Consider the following 13878-nt stretch of genomic DNA (forward strand, 5'->3'; position numbering starts at 1 on the left):
CATTACTAATATATACACAGTGATTTAAATTTTGTTCGCTTTTTTCCTCAAAACGCCTAAAATATCTGAGATATTTATTTGTAATTTGGAATGTACGCACCACACTATGCTTTTCCTAGGCTTTACAATTAAATAGTAAAACTTACTCCGAGGCCGCAATTTACCAGAACTCCATACCCCTTCTGAGCACCCCAAATTTTTTTGTGATACACCACTGACCATAAATTTCTGAAAACTTGACTTCTTTGTTCACTATAGGAGAAATATTCTTGATTTTCTAAGATATCCGAATCTCCAATAGTTTTCGAATTATTGGCGAAAATATCAATAAGAATCCGAATTAATCTAATTTCAAATAGAGGTATGACATTTAGAACTATTACGCGGTGTCTACTGACAGATACCTCTATCTGCGACCAATAGAAATAACGCGTAGAAGAGCAGCGGGAGATCACCCACTGCAGAAAGCTTCGCTTGTTACAGCTACTAACTCTCAGATGGCAGCACGAATAGTGAATTGAATCAATCGAAGAAATAAAAATTGGCTCTACGTCACATATTGCATCTCATTTAACAGACATTTAATGGAATGAGTAAACAGAGATGACAATCTGTGACGTCATGGTTATTACGTATTTCCTAGATTCTTAGATCAATATCGGTAGAAGATTTGTCCTTCGCCATAATATCAGGAAAGTACTAATCTAATTTTATGTTTATCATTTTTTTTGGTATATATATATTAAATATAGTTGTCCGAAAATCACGGTCCATCGAGAAACATTACATGAAAGGATACTAATTCAAAAACGATCGGGTAGGAACCTACCCAGGAAAAGAATTTAAAACTCTTAATCTTACTGCTTTTTCTTTTTAATTGCCTTAATTGGCTTACGTCCCGTGAAAAGTATCCTTAAAATAATTAAGAATATTTTCAATCCTATAATTACACCTAGCACTAGAATAGAAATCAGGGACAACTCCACATCCCCTGAGTAAGCCAGTAAATAACTCATATTTCGAGTTTTGGGGGTCAAGAAATCTGCCCCTTCAGTGGCATTGTGACGCAGCACATACTCCACCCAATAAAGAGCTTTAAGGAGGGGATTCTGAGGCTGATCCCGAAATTTCTTTGCAAATTGATCCATATTCTCCAGATATCTGCAGTATTGTTGTTAAGAATTTGGCTTTAAAAGTAAAATAGACTTACATGGGGTTTTGTAAAATTGTATTTAGTGCGTCATAAATATTTTCCTCAGTCAGATTATGATAATCCAGCTTTAGCCCTAAGTTCTTGTCGACAATGAACTGAATGTTCTTCTGATGCTCGTTATATATCGGTATTCCGAGTACTGGGACACCATGGTAGATTGCTTCTTGAATGGTCAGCGAGCCACCAGTGGTTATGATTAATTTTGTATGTTTATGCCCTAAGAAGAAATCTTAATTCTATGAACATCAAGGAAGCATATAAATACCTAAGACTTCCAGCTGTGGTATCCACTTGTGGATCAAAATATTGGAGGGTTGATTATTGAAGGGATGCTCATCATCATCAATATTGTCCTTCCATATGACAGTTTTCTGCACTAACCGTTTGAAGGCATTTGCAAAGTTTCTCTTAGTTTTTTGACTAAAGATGTTTTGCTGCACATCGGTGCCTGTACTGAAGAACACTATCCCTTGGTTGGCATTATCGATTATCGATTGTAGAATCTGCAATCCTAATCGTGAAATTTTGGAGCAGGAACTAATAAACCCGTAACCTACCCCTGGCAGAGGCTCTAGTGGCCTTATGTGCAGCCCCCCCACAGGGATTATGTTGGGAGTCAATCCTATTGGCTCGTTCAGCAACGGGTATTCATTAACGAAAAGCAGAGAAATAGCTTTTTGCAGATGATCAAAGTCGAAGGTCTCATTAAGCAGGCTTTGTGCGAGGTTTTCCAACATCCTCCTCTCAACTGTGTTCTTCCAAAATATTTCCAGCTTCGTGAACAGATAATTAGACACCCGGTTCAGAAACGTGTTTTCCCCCTTTGGAGGTCTAAAAAATTCCCTCATTGATTGCTACTAATTTTTAAAACTATTATATCCCTTACTCAATAATTGAGGATACAAAATTCGAGGGATACACGTGATTGCCGAAGGCATCGGACAAGTACGGCGTTAAGCTCGAAGGTGTGAAACCTATCGTGTATGGACTGCCAAACTTCTGGATTAAAGGATACAAACAAGGACCAAAGGTCATATCTACTAATATTAAATCAAATGTGAAATTTTTTGGATAGTTCCACAAACTATTGAAGCCGTTGGATCGGTAGGTTCGGTTACAAATTGCATAGTTGTAATCTTGATTCAAGTAGATTTTCTTCAGAGGGTTCGCGGTTACATGCTCACTTCTGTTGACTTTGTAATGAGTCAGAAATATTCCTGTTTGAACATGTTCATTTGAGGAGATTTGAGGGTTCCGACAAGAAATGATTTACCTTCAAAGGTAATGGGGTGGTATACGTCGCTTTGAGCTATGGCCCTCGAAAATGAGCCTCCAACAGTGACATTATGGCCCTTTTTCGAGAGTGCCTGAGCCAACTCCCCTATCCATATTTGATGGCTACGTCTGGCAGTTTCGTAGACGATTAATATATTCGCAGCACTTGCTGTCGTTATCATTAACAATAAAATTTGCAAAGGGTTCATTTTTTCTGAAATGTTCATATTAAGGAACAGAGGACCCTCGAAAGTTTCACTTACCCCAACCCACGGGACACGATCCCGATTACACACACAATGGAATTCAAAATTGCCACTGTAATAGATGCAATTATTGATGTAATTTAACTTTATCGACTTGGTAGGGGGATTAGCCCGTTGATAAGAATTTGATGATGTATCGGTTTCTTATAGGTAAGAATTTTGGTAAGCTTTACGTGGAGTTTGATGACGGGTTTAAAAAAGTACACACAGTATTATCGGGTTAATCTGGTGAAAATTGTTTGGTGTTTATGCAGCTTATGGACGTTAAAACATGTGAGAAAAATGAGGGTTCGATTTACTGATGATTATTAGCAGATTGCTTTGATTCTGATCTGAGCCACTCGTAGCAAAGACACGAAGCCTGAACTTCGATTAATTTCAAAATCGAGAAAAGATCTGGTTTATTTCAGGTAACGATGGGTACAACTTTGATCACCTGACTCAAATGAACACAGATCAATCATGTAACCGGTTTGAACCGGAAATAACCCAAGAAGCCCAGATTTTGATTTCTTCGATATCTGAAAAACTGAGTAACTCGGAAGAGTCAAAACATGATTGTTCCCTTATTCTGAGGCCGTGGCTTCGATTGCCCTCTATAATCCCTAAAGTTGAAAATTTTCCTCGGCTCAAACCACAGACGTGACATGGCTTGGGCCTGGGGCAAAATAAAAGCAAAAAGTTGTTTTATTTTCCCTGTTTTTTGAAAAACTGCAAAACCCAATAGATGCATAATTTAGATTTTCTTTTATTCTGGTAGACGACTCTAAATACTTTTCGTAACCCCCCCCCAATGTGGCATTTTTCCATGACGCAAACCAGTAGCGCAACACGGGTTGGACGTGGGACAAAAATATAAGCAAAAAAATTTGGTTTTATTTCCTTTGATCGCATATAAAACGCGATAGATTGAAAGTATAGTCGCTCTTTTATTGTGATAGATAGCTGCGACCGTCTTGAATGAGCCGTTAAATTGGCTTTTTCATCCGGCTCACACTAAAGGCATAACGTGGTTTGAATTTAGGGCAAACATAAAAGCCACGAAATGTGGATTCATTTTCCCTGATGATTTGTCCCTTTACATATATTTTACCACATCACATAGAAACCAGACACCACTCCATCATATCATAACTTATTACTTCAATGTGTCCTCGTCCCATTCCAACCGTCAAACAGTTTACACATTCATCCTTGTAACGTGTTAAGCACAACAAATCCCTGATATGTAAACTTTGTCATATCCTGGAATAAACTGGAAAGAAAATAAACTGCTACAAATAGGACCTGCTGGAATGTCTTAAGTGGCTCAAACTCCACTCACGGTCGGTTACTTCAAAGTTCAGAATTGGCTGATGAGATTTATGGTTGATTGTTCCATTTTCTGTGGGTTTATTTGCTGCAGTTGGTAAATTCCCTCAAAAGGTTAAATTTAGATTAAAAGTGCCATTAATAGGTGTTTTGCGAACCTGTTGAACGGGGAAAGGTCACGGAACCGCCGGGACCACCTAAAGGTGAGCGTACTTCCGTTGAAGTCGTATATTCGTATCATTTAACCTTTACTGCGTCCCACTGAGAACACACCAGAAACTATTCATTTAAGAAAAATTAATGTTATTGAAATTTATTCATAAAGTACTCTAAATCACGATTTCCCCGCTTAAAATTACATTACGAAACTTTAATGATTCATATCGAAGATTATAAATTTGAAATTTACAGTTTTATGCACCAACTACGTGTCCGAGATGCCATCTTTACAAAACACTAATTAGTCTCTGCTCATATTTATAGCTGTAATTAAATTTAAAATTTTCGAATTTATTTGCTATTAGCGCAATATTAGCCCTTATAACATGTGAAACTACAACCTGAGCGGGGCTCTAACTAGGGGTGGGTATATCGTCCAACCCCTCTCGAACAACCCGTTTCGATGCCTTTCTTCTCCCTTTTAGATTTTGTTCCTGAATACCTAATTAACTAAAAAGGTCATTGTATTGTTATGAAAGGGACCAGCATACCACACAGTTGTAATAGTACGCATAAAGGGATGAATTTGTTTAGGTATAAATTATTGTCTGAGTGCAAAGGAAATCAGAGAATATTCCTCCTTGACTGCAGATATTTCCTCTAGACTTTAGAGAATAAGTGAAATAATGACTTCCTCAATTAAGAGTTAATTTCCGAGAAAATCCTGGGTACGTGACATGAACTAACTGACCAATTATTAGATAGTTGTTGGCCGATTTGTTTTGTCATGTAGGTAAGAGAAGAGATTTGCACAAAAAGTTAGTACTATTAACTCTGCAAGATGCGAATTTTTGGTTGGAGTGTGCAACAAGAAAGTTTTTTTACAGGGTGTTTCATAAATACATCGATAAACTTTAAGGAATAACGCGGTACATCAATGCAAACTTGTTTCCTTTCATGAATATCTGCCCACCAAATAAAAAGAAAACATTAAATTCTCATTTGAAGAACTTACCGATATGCGCCGATGGATTGGAAGAGGAGACGCTGTAGCCTGGCCCGTGCGTTCTCCCGATCCCGACACCATGGACTCTTCCCTTTCGGGTTGTCTCTAATCTAAAACGTCTAATACGAATAAAAAGTGGTTATAACGACCTAAACCATTATGTCCTTCTTTTGCTCAAATGGCTCATTTGCGGGCATATGTTTATTTAAGAAAGAAAAAGTTTGTATCGATGTCTCCCACCATCCCTTAAATTTGTTCGGTATGTTTTTGGAACACCCTGTATACCTACGTTTTACAACTTTTTTTTATAAGCGGGCAGGAGAAACGCGATCGCCTGCAAAAAGGAGTTTCAGTATTTTTGGCCGTAAGGAAAACTTGTTGATTAAGAAAACACATTAAAATTTGAAAAAAGTCATTTTATGGCACGCAAAAATTCCCATAAACGTTTAAGCTCGTTGTTTCAGCATCGATTTTCAGCGAAATTGAAACCTCAAATTTTTGCGTTAACTGCGCATCTTAGCTGCAGTCCGACAAAAAACACCCTGTGTAATCTTAATAATCTGTACATGTATAGATAATCTGTGTCGTGAATTTTACGTTCCAGAACCGCTATTGCGTCATCAACTATCAAACCCATAACAAACAAAAACCGCTATAAACCAACCATCTCAAATAACAACCGCAGGAAACGGATCCAAAGGGAATAGCGGCTATGATTGGAGGAGGGCGGAGGGACTGATGGACCCTCAAAGTTCCCTCTGTACGTATGACCGCGGAATAACTATGACTCTTTTGCGGCTCCATTCATTCAGTCCTCGGCGGCTGGTCACATGATAAAGAAGCGGTCCGAGCTTTTACGTGCGGCTCCCTTTGATCGCTCGCGAACAAGTCTCGTAGGACCATGTCTGACGATTACGGAGGCCATCAGTTCGTTTTTGTGATCGATGCCCCTTTCGGGTCAGATTATGGTTGCCAGTTTAGTGGTTGTTGCTGATTGACTTTTTTGGTAGTTGCTTAAGGGAGGCGTTCTATGGATTAATCTTGAAACTCTGAGAAAAGTGAGTAGTGAAATAAGTTGTAGGGGCAATTTGCGTTGAGAGGATTTTGAAATTGAACCATTTGAACTTTTTTGTGTCTTTCTTTTTGTTGCATTATTCGACTAACGCGTTTTTGTTAAAAGACGAAAAAAAAATTTTCTTTTTGAATTTTATCGTAAATTTTTCAAGCCCTTATCGGTTTTTGAGGGTTATGAAAAAGAGGTTTTGGTTTTTAGAATTGTTTTTTTTTTCGTTTGGATTATTGGGGTTTTTAAAGCTCCTAAGAGAATTATTTAAGGACATAAATTTTCGACCTCAGTTTATTCCAGTAAATAGAGCGGTTGAGCCACACTGAACTATTCTTTTTTTTTTTTAATTTTATAGCGTATCGAAGTAATTTTTTATTCTGCAATTGAGGATTTCAAAATTTTTGCTTTTCATTCTTGCAGCTGCTTCTAATAGGGTTTTTTGCGTAAGACGAATTTCAGAAAAAAACTATTCGTTTTCAGCTTTTATTTATTATATTTTGTCCATTTTAAATTAAAGTCTGCTCCCGAACGCGCAGCTTTATATTAGAAAAAAGTCGTTCCTGGATGCTTAAACTTCCCACTGGCATCCACAGGACTAAAATCATTGACGTACAATTGGCACGGGGTCTTCCGGACCACTTGGTTTGCCGATTAGCAGTGTTTCTGGAACACCTCGTAGAAACGAATGTTTGCGTGAAATCTGGAATATTTCCGAACATGTCAAATCCGCGTTTGGATCGGGTTCCCATCGGGGACGAACATACGTCTTCTTACTTATTTCCTTATTCCTTTAAACGGGCGGTGACGGAGCCATCAAACGATTCTCGAAGGAAATCGACGAGGAAGCTCGGACTCTTAAATAAAGTCATCCATCTTGGTACCACTTCATTCGCAATCACTTATGTAAAAAAAGAGATGTACACACATTTCATTATCTCTGTAATTCCAACAACCGAATAATGGCCCTCTCAAAGGAGGTAATTAAGTTTTTGAAAGCTCTCGCGTTGCTCTATATTTGCATAACTTTCGACCGGTTTCGGCGCAGATTTTGCGATAAGATCGAGCAGATGTTTGATCCTTAAGCGCAATTATGATTATTTATTGTCGAAGTTTTTCATTGCCACAATCCGGTTCGAAGCAAGAAATTTGCAATTGATTCGACCTCGTTCTATTGTTGCTAATTATTTGTCTCTTGTGGTCAAAGACCCAATTCTGATGCAAGAAGAGTTAGCTTATCAAGGAACCACTATTGTTCCCCGATGGCAGATACAATGGGTCATTAAACCATAAAAACCCAGTTTCTCTGTTCATCATCAGAGAAGCGGAAACGGTAAAATAATTACGAGATCTCAACCGAAATAATAAGTAGTTCTGTGGGCATAAACTGCGTTAATGGCAGCTTTTATGTTCTCTGCGGTAAACATTGCGAAATAATTCATGTGAGTTTCTTGAGCTGCGTTAATGTGGCATCTGCCGTTGCAGAAGAATTAGAAAAATGCACCTCATTTGCACACAATGAAGAAAGCAGTTCCCATATTTTTGCCTCGAAATTTACAAGATCACGTTGCGGCCACTTCGTGATGCCTTTTTGGATGAAAACAACATTAAAACACCCACAACAGTTAGGAAGTCGAACAACCAAAACAGAGAGGGCACAAGAAAAATCAGCCTCTTTATACCGGGTGTTTCAGAAAGAAAGCGCCGTAGGTCGGGGGCGGATGGATCACTTCAAATGTAGTTAAGTGCCGCTAGAAGGAGGGCCCTAGTCTGACTCTGCTTCGAGATACGGGCAGTTTAGTAAAAGGTGCTTTTGCCGTTTCCTTATAGGGGGGTTTAGTAGTAAGCAATGGTCGAAATGAATAGATCATAAACATCGTGTAATAAACTTGACATCTGTCAATGTAACTTTACCATCCGTCGATATAATTTTGACACATGCCAATATGACTTTCGCATCTGTCAATACAATTTTGGCATGTATCAATTTAACTTTCACGTCTGCCAACACAACTTTGACATCTGTCGCTATAAGTCCATAGGAACATTACTCGATTGGCGTCTGTATCAAAAAATGATCCTCGATTGAATATGGCAGTTCATGAGCCAAATTCCCGTCATTTCAGACTTTAGACGATCTATTATCTTCGATCTATGGCCTTCTCTTTCTGCAACACCCTGTATAAATAATAGAGAGGAAAGGCAAACAAGGCAGCCTCTCAAAATAAATACTACAATAATTATGAAAGCAAATAATGTAGAGAGCCCATCTAAAGTGCATTTGGCTTAAGTGTGAACCGTTTAACAGTTTCTCATGTATGACGCTTATGTGGTGACCAAAAGCGACTTCGCAACGCCACGGCCGGTGATTTTTCCTTAATCCACCTGCTCCAAAGGGCCATTTAAAACAATAACTGACCATGAAATTGGTCCTGTGTATGAAGATGTATGTAATCACTTGGAGGGTGCTGATCCAATCTATCATCGCTCGGCTAGAATAAGCCTTAAGCGAAGCAATTACTATACAGCCATTTCTCTTCAACGAAATGCCAATCACTATGCTTAATGATTCAGATGACGACTGCTCATCAAGTTAACCATTTCGAGTCAATATTTTTGTTTGCAAGAAAGTTCAAATTTAATTGCTAACTAAGTACGATACGACGTTCGCGCCTTGAGTTATGATGGGTAAATCATTTTAGACTGGAACCAATTATTCTTGAAATCAAATACTTAAACGTGGAATGTGTTTTCGTAAATCCCTGCAATGCTTGTTCCAGCATTTCGGAGCTGCCAAAGTCCAGTTTTGGTGCTTCGATCCAGAAATTTATTTGGACAAATTTTTCCCTTTCAAGGGCTTAGTGAGTGACACAACTGCAGATTTTTAGCTGTTTTAAATTTTAGAATTTCCTCACAACTGACTCGAAATAATCTAAAAAACCGAAAAAAACTTCTGTTTTGGACCTTCGATTCAGGGGGCTGGATAGAATAACCTTCCTCTGCTCAAATCCTCAGGGATTACTATTCAAGTTTTTTCTAAGCTTCAGGATCCTAGCACTGGCGGCGACACCAAATCTCAAAAAACTTTAAGGTATTCAACACAACTCTCAAATGCCTTTCTAGCGATGAGATAAAGATTTTTTCAAAATTTCAGAATTTTAAAACATTTTTTATGTAAATTCTAGAATCTCGCAGTTGGCACCTTACAAAGTTTCCTGGAGATGTTAACGACACTTCTCCAGACACAAGGAGTTTCTCAAATCGTTAAAGGGCATATGAATCGGTTCTTGAATAGCTTGCCGAAAACTTGCGAAAAGTGTTGATACATTTTTTCAGCCAAATCATAGGCGTTCTCGAAAATCTAAAAGCACTCTCTCCAGTGTGCTACAAAACTCTTGTAATTTCCTGCGCTTTCTCAGATTTCTCTTTTGGTCTTCACAATCCAACAGCTGATAACTGCACAGCATCGTTGACCATTACGAGATGCGTCTTTCCTGGCGATATTTTCAAAGTTTCTCATGGTTTTCTCAAAAATCCAGGTATTTGGAATTCCCAAACCCCAAGGTGGATATATTAAAAACCAGGTTGGATGCTCCAGAAATGCAAACTTCACTCTTAATTTGTAAAAATTGAGGACCTTGGTGCACTATTTTGTCAGAAACGAGATATGAGTTCCACAGTCTGCTACAAAGCACGAGCTGTCCGTTTGGAAAAATAAGACGAATACTCAGTAGACAACGAAACTATAAGCACATTTGACTTATCCCGAGTTATAGTGAACGTCTCAAATTGACTTATCCCTTTCTTGTCCCAATTACATCTTTTTTTTATTCCTGCGTTTTCTTTTTAAGCTAAATTAGCCGAGCTTTCATTTCTATTCAAAAACAAAACGTAGTCTATACGAAAAAGAGAAAAAATATATAATTTTTTTTATTCTCCTGAAACATTTTAAAAAAAGTGCCTCGCCCCCTTTTTGCACCAAGGTCCCCAATTATGTATTGATGGGATTCGACTAGAAACTCCCTATTTAAAGAAAGAGAGAAACGACACAAATCTTAAGTAAATATGTATGTGCCTAACGAATTTCCTTAAGACGAATAAAATGAATTTCACCATGGCCAAACGTGGAAGAGGAAGGTATGATAAATACCAAGAAAGCCAAGGGCAATCACGAATTAAAGAAAGAAGGGACATTGGAAACGGAGCTGGAAGCCTTCAAAAAGATAAACTCAAAACATGTTTTGAAGAAATTGTAAATTGACCAGATCCCTTATTAAGTTGTAAAAAACTTTACAGTAAAAAGGAAGATGATATGAATGAATCTGATCATGAGATCATGGAGGAAAGAAAAACAAGTTTAACATAATTGAACCTAACTGAAGAGGGCGAGATGCACAACACATCACATTTCCAAATCTGCGGAAACGAAGGATTGACGAAGAAACAGATGAATGTAAATGAAAGAAAAAGAGTCAGAACGGAAAAAAAATTATATAAAAATAATAATTATTGACAAAAAAGCAGTTTTTTAATTCTCGATGTAATTTGTTACTAGAAAGGTAGCAAGTAAATAGCAGAGCTACGTGGTATTGAAGATACCTCAAAGATGATTTCAAGTGGATTTGATTATAGATACTAGAAATGGACGATCTTCCGAACCGAAAACGAAGACTTGCAGGTTATATTCATGTTCTGTGTAATTACAACATGCTAGGTGTTGCGCATGCAGTTTTCAGTAGCCTGTAGCTATCAATCAGAGGGAAATCAAAGCCCTTTCACTGCAGTTCTTCCTTCTTTTGTGTTCTTCCGCTAGCCCAGTTTCATGTGCGGAATCACCGTACAGAGATGTGATAAGTGTTGTAAGGACTCCTTGGAACATCATTCACATTTTCCCACATTATCCGATTCAATCGCAGTTCGAAACCAGAAGTTATGGTTAAAATGAGTATTAAATTATAGCCCTAAGAAAGCAAAAATTGCCGCTAATGCCTTTTATTGCCTACCGCGTGTAATTACGTGTGCGGTTTTTGCCTCATCATCGTTTTATAGGCCCTCTTTCTTGAAAATTAAGGTCGTTTGGTAGCTCCGTATTGTTAATCTACGGTGGCATCGTTAAATGCGAGTAAATAAAGGAGATTTTTACTGTTTTCAGTATCTCGAAGTAATGCACTTAACGTTTGGTGTATTTACCATGTTTCCATGTAACACCGAGCATTTTTTTCGTGCTTAATGATGGTTTGAAAAACCTTGTGGGATACTTAGTATTTAGTGGATGATGCAGTGCCATAGACCGTAGATAATAATTAGGTTCGGTCGGGGCTTGGGTTCCACTGAGTTCCCTCAAAACAAGGCATAACCGAAGAAAAAGACCATGTTAAGGTAGCTAATTAGCGGGCGACCCTTTGATCAACGCCGAAGTTTTTTTTGGGGGATTCAGGAGCACAGCGAATGGAAAATAATTGAGGAAATAATTTTCGTACTAACCTGAATTGACTAAACGCATGTCCAGAAGTTTCGATCCCAGCTAACCCTAAGCTAACTTTTAAGCTTCTTAACGTGATTTGTAAGATTTCCAATCTCAAGTGATGATTTTTTTGTTTATGAACTCTTTACGGATTCGTGATAGAACAAAGAAAATGCGTTTTTTTTTAAATTCTTGAGGGAATAAATTCCAAAGTTTTTTTGTCGTGTATTGTAATACTGAATTATGGTTTATATCACATAACTTTTTATTCACGTAAAACAGTGTAACAATTGATAGTCGCCTTGCGTAAAATGACAATACATACAAATTTAATATGATAAAAAAGGATAAAGATATATTTGAATGTGTAAACATAACCCTATTTTTTTGGGTGGTTGTCGCTTAATTTGCTGACGTTTTAGTTCAATTTTTGACGGTAAAAATTTATTCTTTCGAAAACTAAATAACGCTCCTGGTTATTTATTATCGGTGTTGTTATTATTGTTTGTACAATGCCCAAGTTGTGTATTAATTTCGAAAAGATGCGGCATCACTGCTGATGCAAAGCCTGCGACGTGCATAAAAAGTTACTTGATTTGAACCATAGCTGAGTACGTATAACAAGGGATGAAATGGGGGTCAATACAGATAAAGAGAATGTGAGAAAAGAAATCTTGGAAGATGTGGAAACTTAGGTTTGCTCAAGAAAGGGATGCGGTAATATAGCGGCCGCTATAAAACGTTGCACATGCTTATTGTGCTCATGCAATTTTTACGTAGCGATAAAACCGTTATTGAGATTAAAAAATATTATTGGCATGCCCTTCTCCCCTTCCCATTATTTTCTACATCTCGGCAATCGCAGGTATGTGAAAGAAGTTAATATGAAAAATCGACCTGCTTAGAGGTTCTTACAAGCACCTGTTCCGTGTCCATCGCGTTGCGGATCACCCCGTATATCGGTCAGTGTAGATTTGAAATATGTTTATTGCAACTTCTTACGTTTTAATAATTATTGCCAATGAGCGTTACGTCAAATGCAAGCGGTTATTGTACTTGGCAAGGGATAGTCATTGCTAAGTGTGCAACTTTAATTTCATTGTTGCTGACATCGCTGAAATGCTAGATATAAAGAACTAAAAGATTAAAGCTACTAAAGACTGATCAGACCCACAGGAGTTCATGAGAAATCATCTAAGTGATTCTCTAAAACTTCTCTCATCTTCATATGCTAAGGCGATTTTAACGAATCTCTATTGATGAAAATCAAAGAAAAAAAGGAAACTTCTTGACGTTATATTGGGAAAGTGGTATTAATATCAAGTTACGGGAATTTTGTCTTGAACAATACTGGGACGTAGAAGAGTGGAGATGGTAGAGGAGATGAAGGTGAAGAAATGTGACCTTTTGAAATTTTTCTTTTCACTTTTCCATAATCTCCAGTTGGCCTCGACGATCAAGAATACGCCTAAGGTAAGTCCGAGAAAGAATTTTCCGAAAAAAGGGTTTTTCTCGTCATCGCAAGCGTAAGATGAATTGCTCGCGAACCATAAAGAGTTCTTCTTGAAAGATACTTTCGCAGTTATCGATATCAGGCCTTCAATAAATAATAATCTTGCGCGCAATATTGATTTTGCCGCCTGTGAATTCCTGCAACGGTTCAGTAGACGCTTCGGTATCAGTTGACAGAGGACCTGCCATCGCACTTTTTACCACAATTGTTATTTATATTTCTCTCTTTTTATTTATAACGCATGATCGGTCGTATGGCTCGCTTCTTATATCTTTTGCTGCGATGCATTCAGAGATACTGTCCATAAATACGGCTGTATTAACAAAGCTCCGCTAATGCTTCAAATTCTTGTTAAACCTTGGGAAGAAATATCTTAATTGAATTGCACGCACAATGGAGTTGTAGACCGTCTCGGTTTCTGAATTATTTTTACCATCCTCAGAGAACCGGAAACATTAAGATAAATTAACGGTTACCGGGCGAAATATAAAGTAGCTCAGTACGTATAATTTACTTTAATGGGCCCGTCCTTTGAGAGTTATTAATTTGCAAAAGCTGTAGGTATAATACGAAATGTTGATTGTTTGCCTTTCTTATTCATGCGAATT

The 13878-nt window shown here is 37.8% G+C and overlaps 2 protein-coding genes across 2 annotated transcripts in view; one reads left to right on the forward strand and one right to left on the reverse strand.

The window, feature by feature from the left end:
- Positions 1–561: 561 nt before the first annotated feature.
- Positions 562–3152, reverse strand: LOC136341586 (UDP-glycosyltransferase UGT5-like). The gene is made up of 7 exons (XM_066286722.1): positions 2752–3152; positions 2487–2702; positions 2100–2430; positions 1771–2044; positions 1479–1716; positions 1211–1430; positions 562–1161 (listed from the first exon to the last, which is right to left on the reverse strand). Exons 2-7 carry the CDS (start codon positions 2695–2697, stop codon positions 858–860), a joined length of 1578 nt encoding a protein of 525 aa, XP_066142819.1. The 5' UTR covers positions 2698–2702; positions 2752–3152; the 3' UTR covers positions 562–857.
- A 2874-nt stretch (positions 3153–6026) lies between these two features.
- Positions 6027–13878, forward strand: part of LOC136341541 (protein Wnt-5b-like) — a 38079-nt gene continuing 30227 nt past the window's right edge. The window contains exon 1 of the mRNA XM_066286656.1: positions 6027–6288. The gene's annotated coding sequence lies outside the window, so the exon portion shown is untranslated. The remainder of the gene's footprint in view (positions 6289–13878) is intronic.

This window comes from Euwallacea fornicatus, chromosome 10 (assembly GCF_040115645.1).
Source record: "Euwallacea fornicatus isolate EFF26 chromosome 10, ASM4011564v1, whole genome shotgun sequence".
In the NCBI taxonomy this organism is placed as follows: domain Eukaryota; kingdom Metazoa; phylum Arthropoda; class Insecta; order Coleoptera; family Curculionidae; genus Euwallacea; species Euwallacea fornicatus.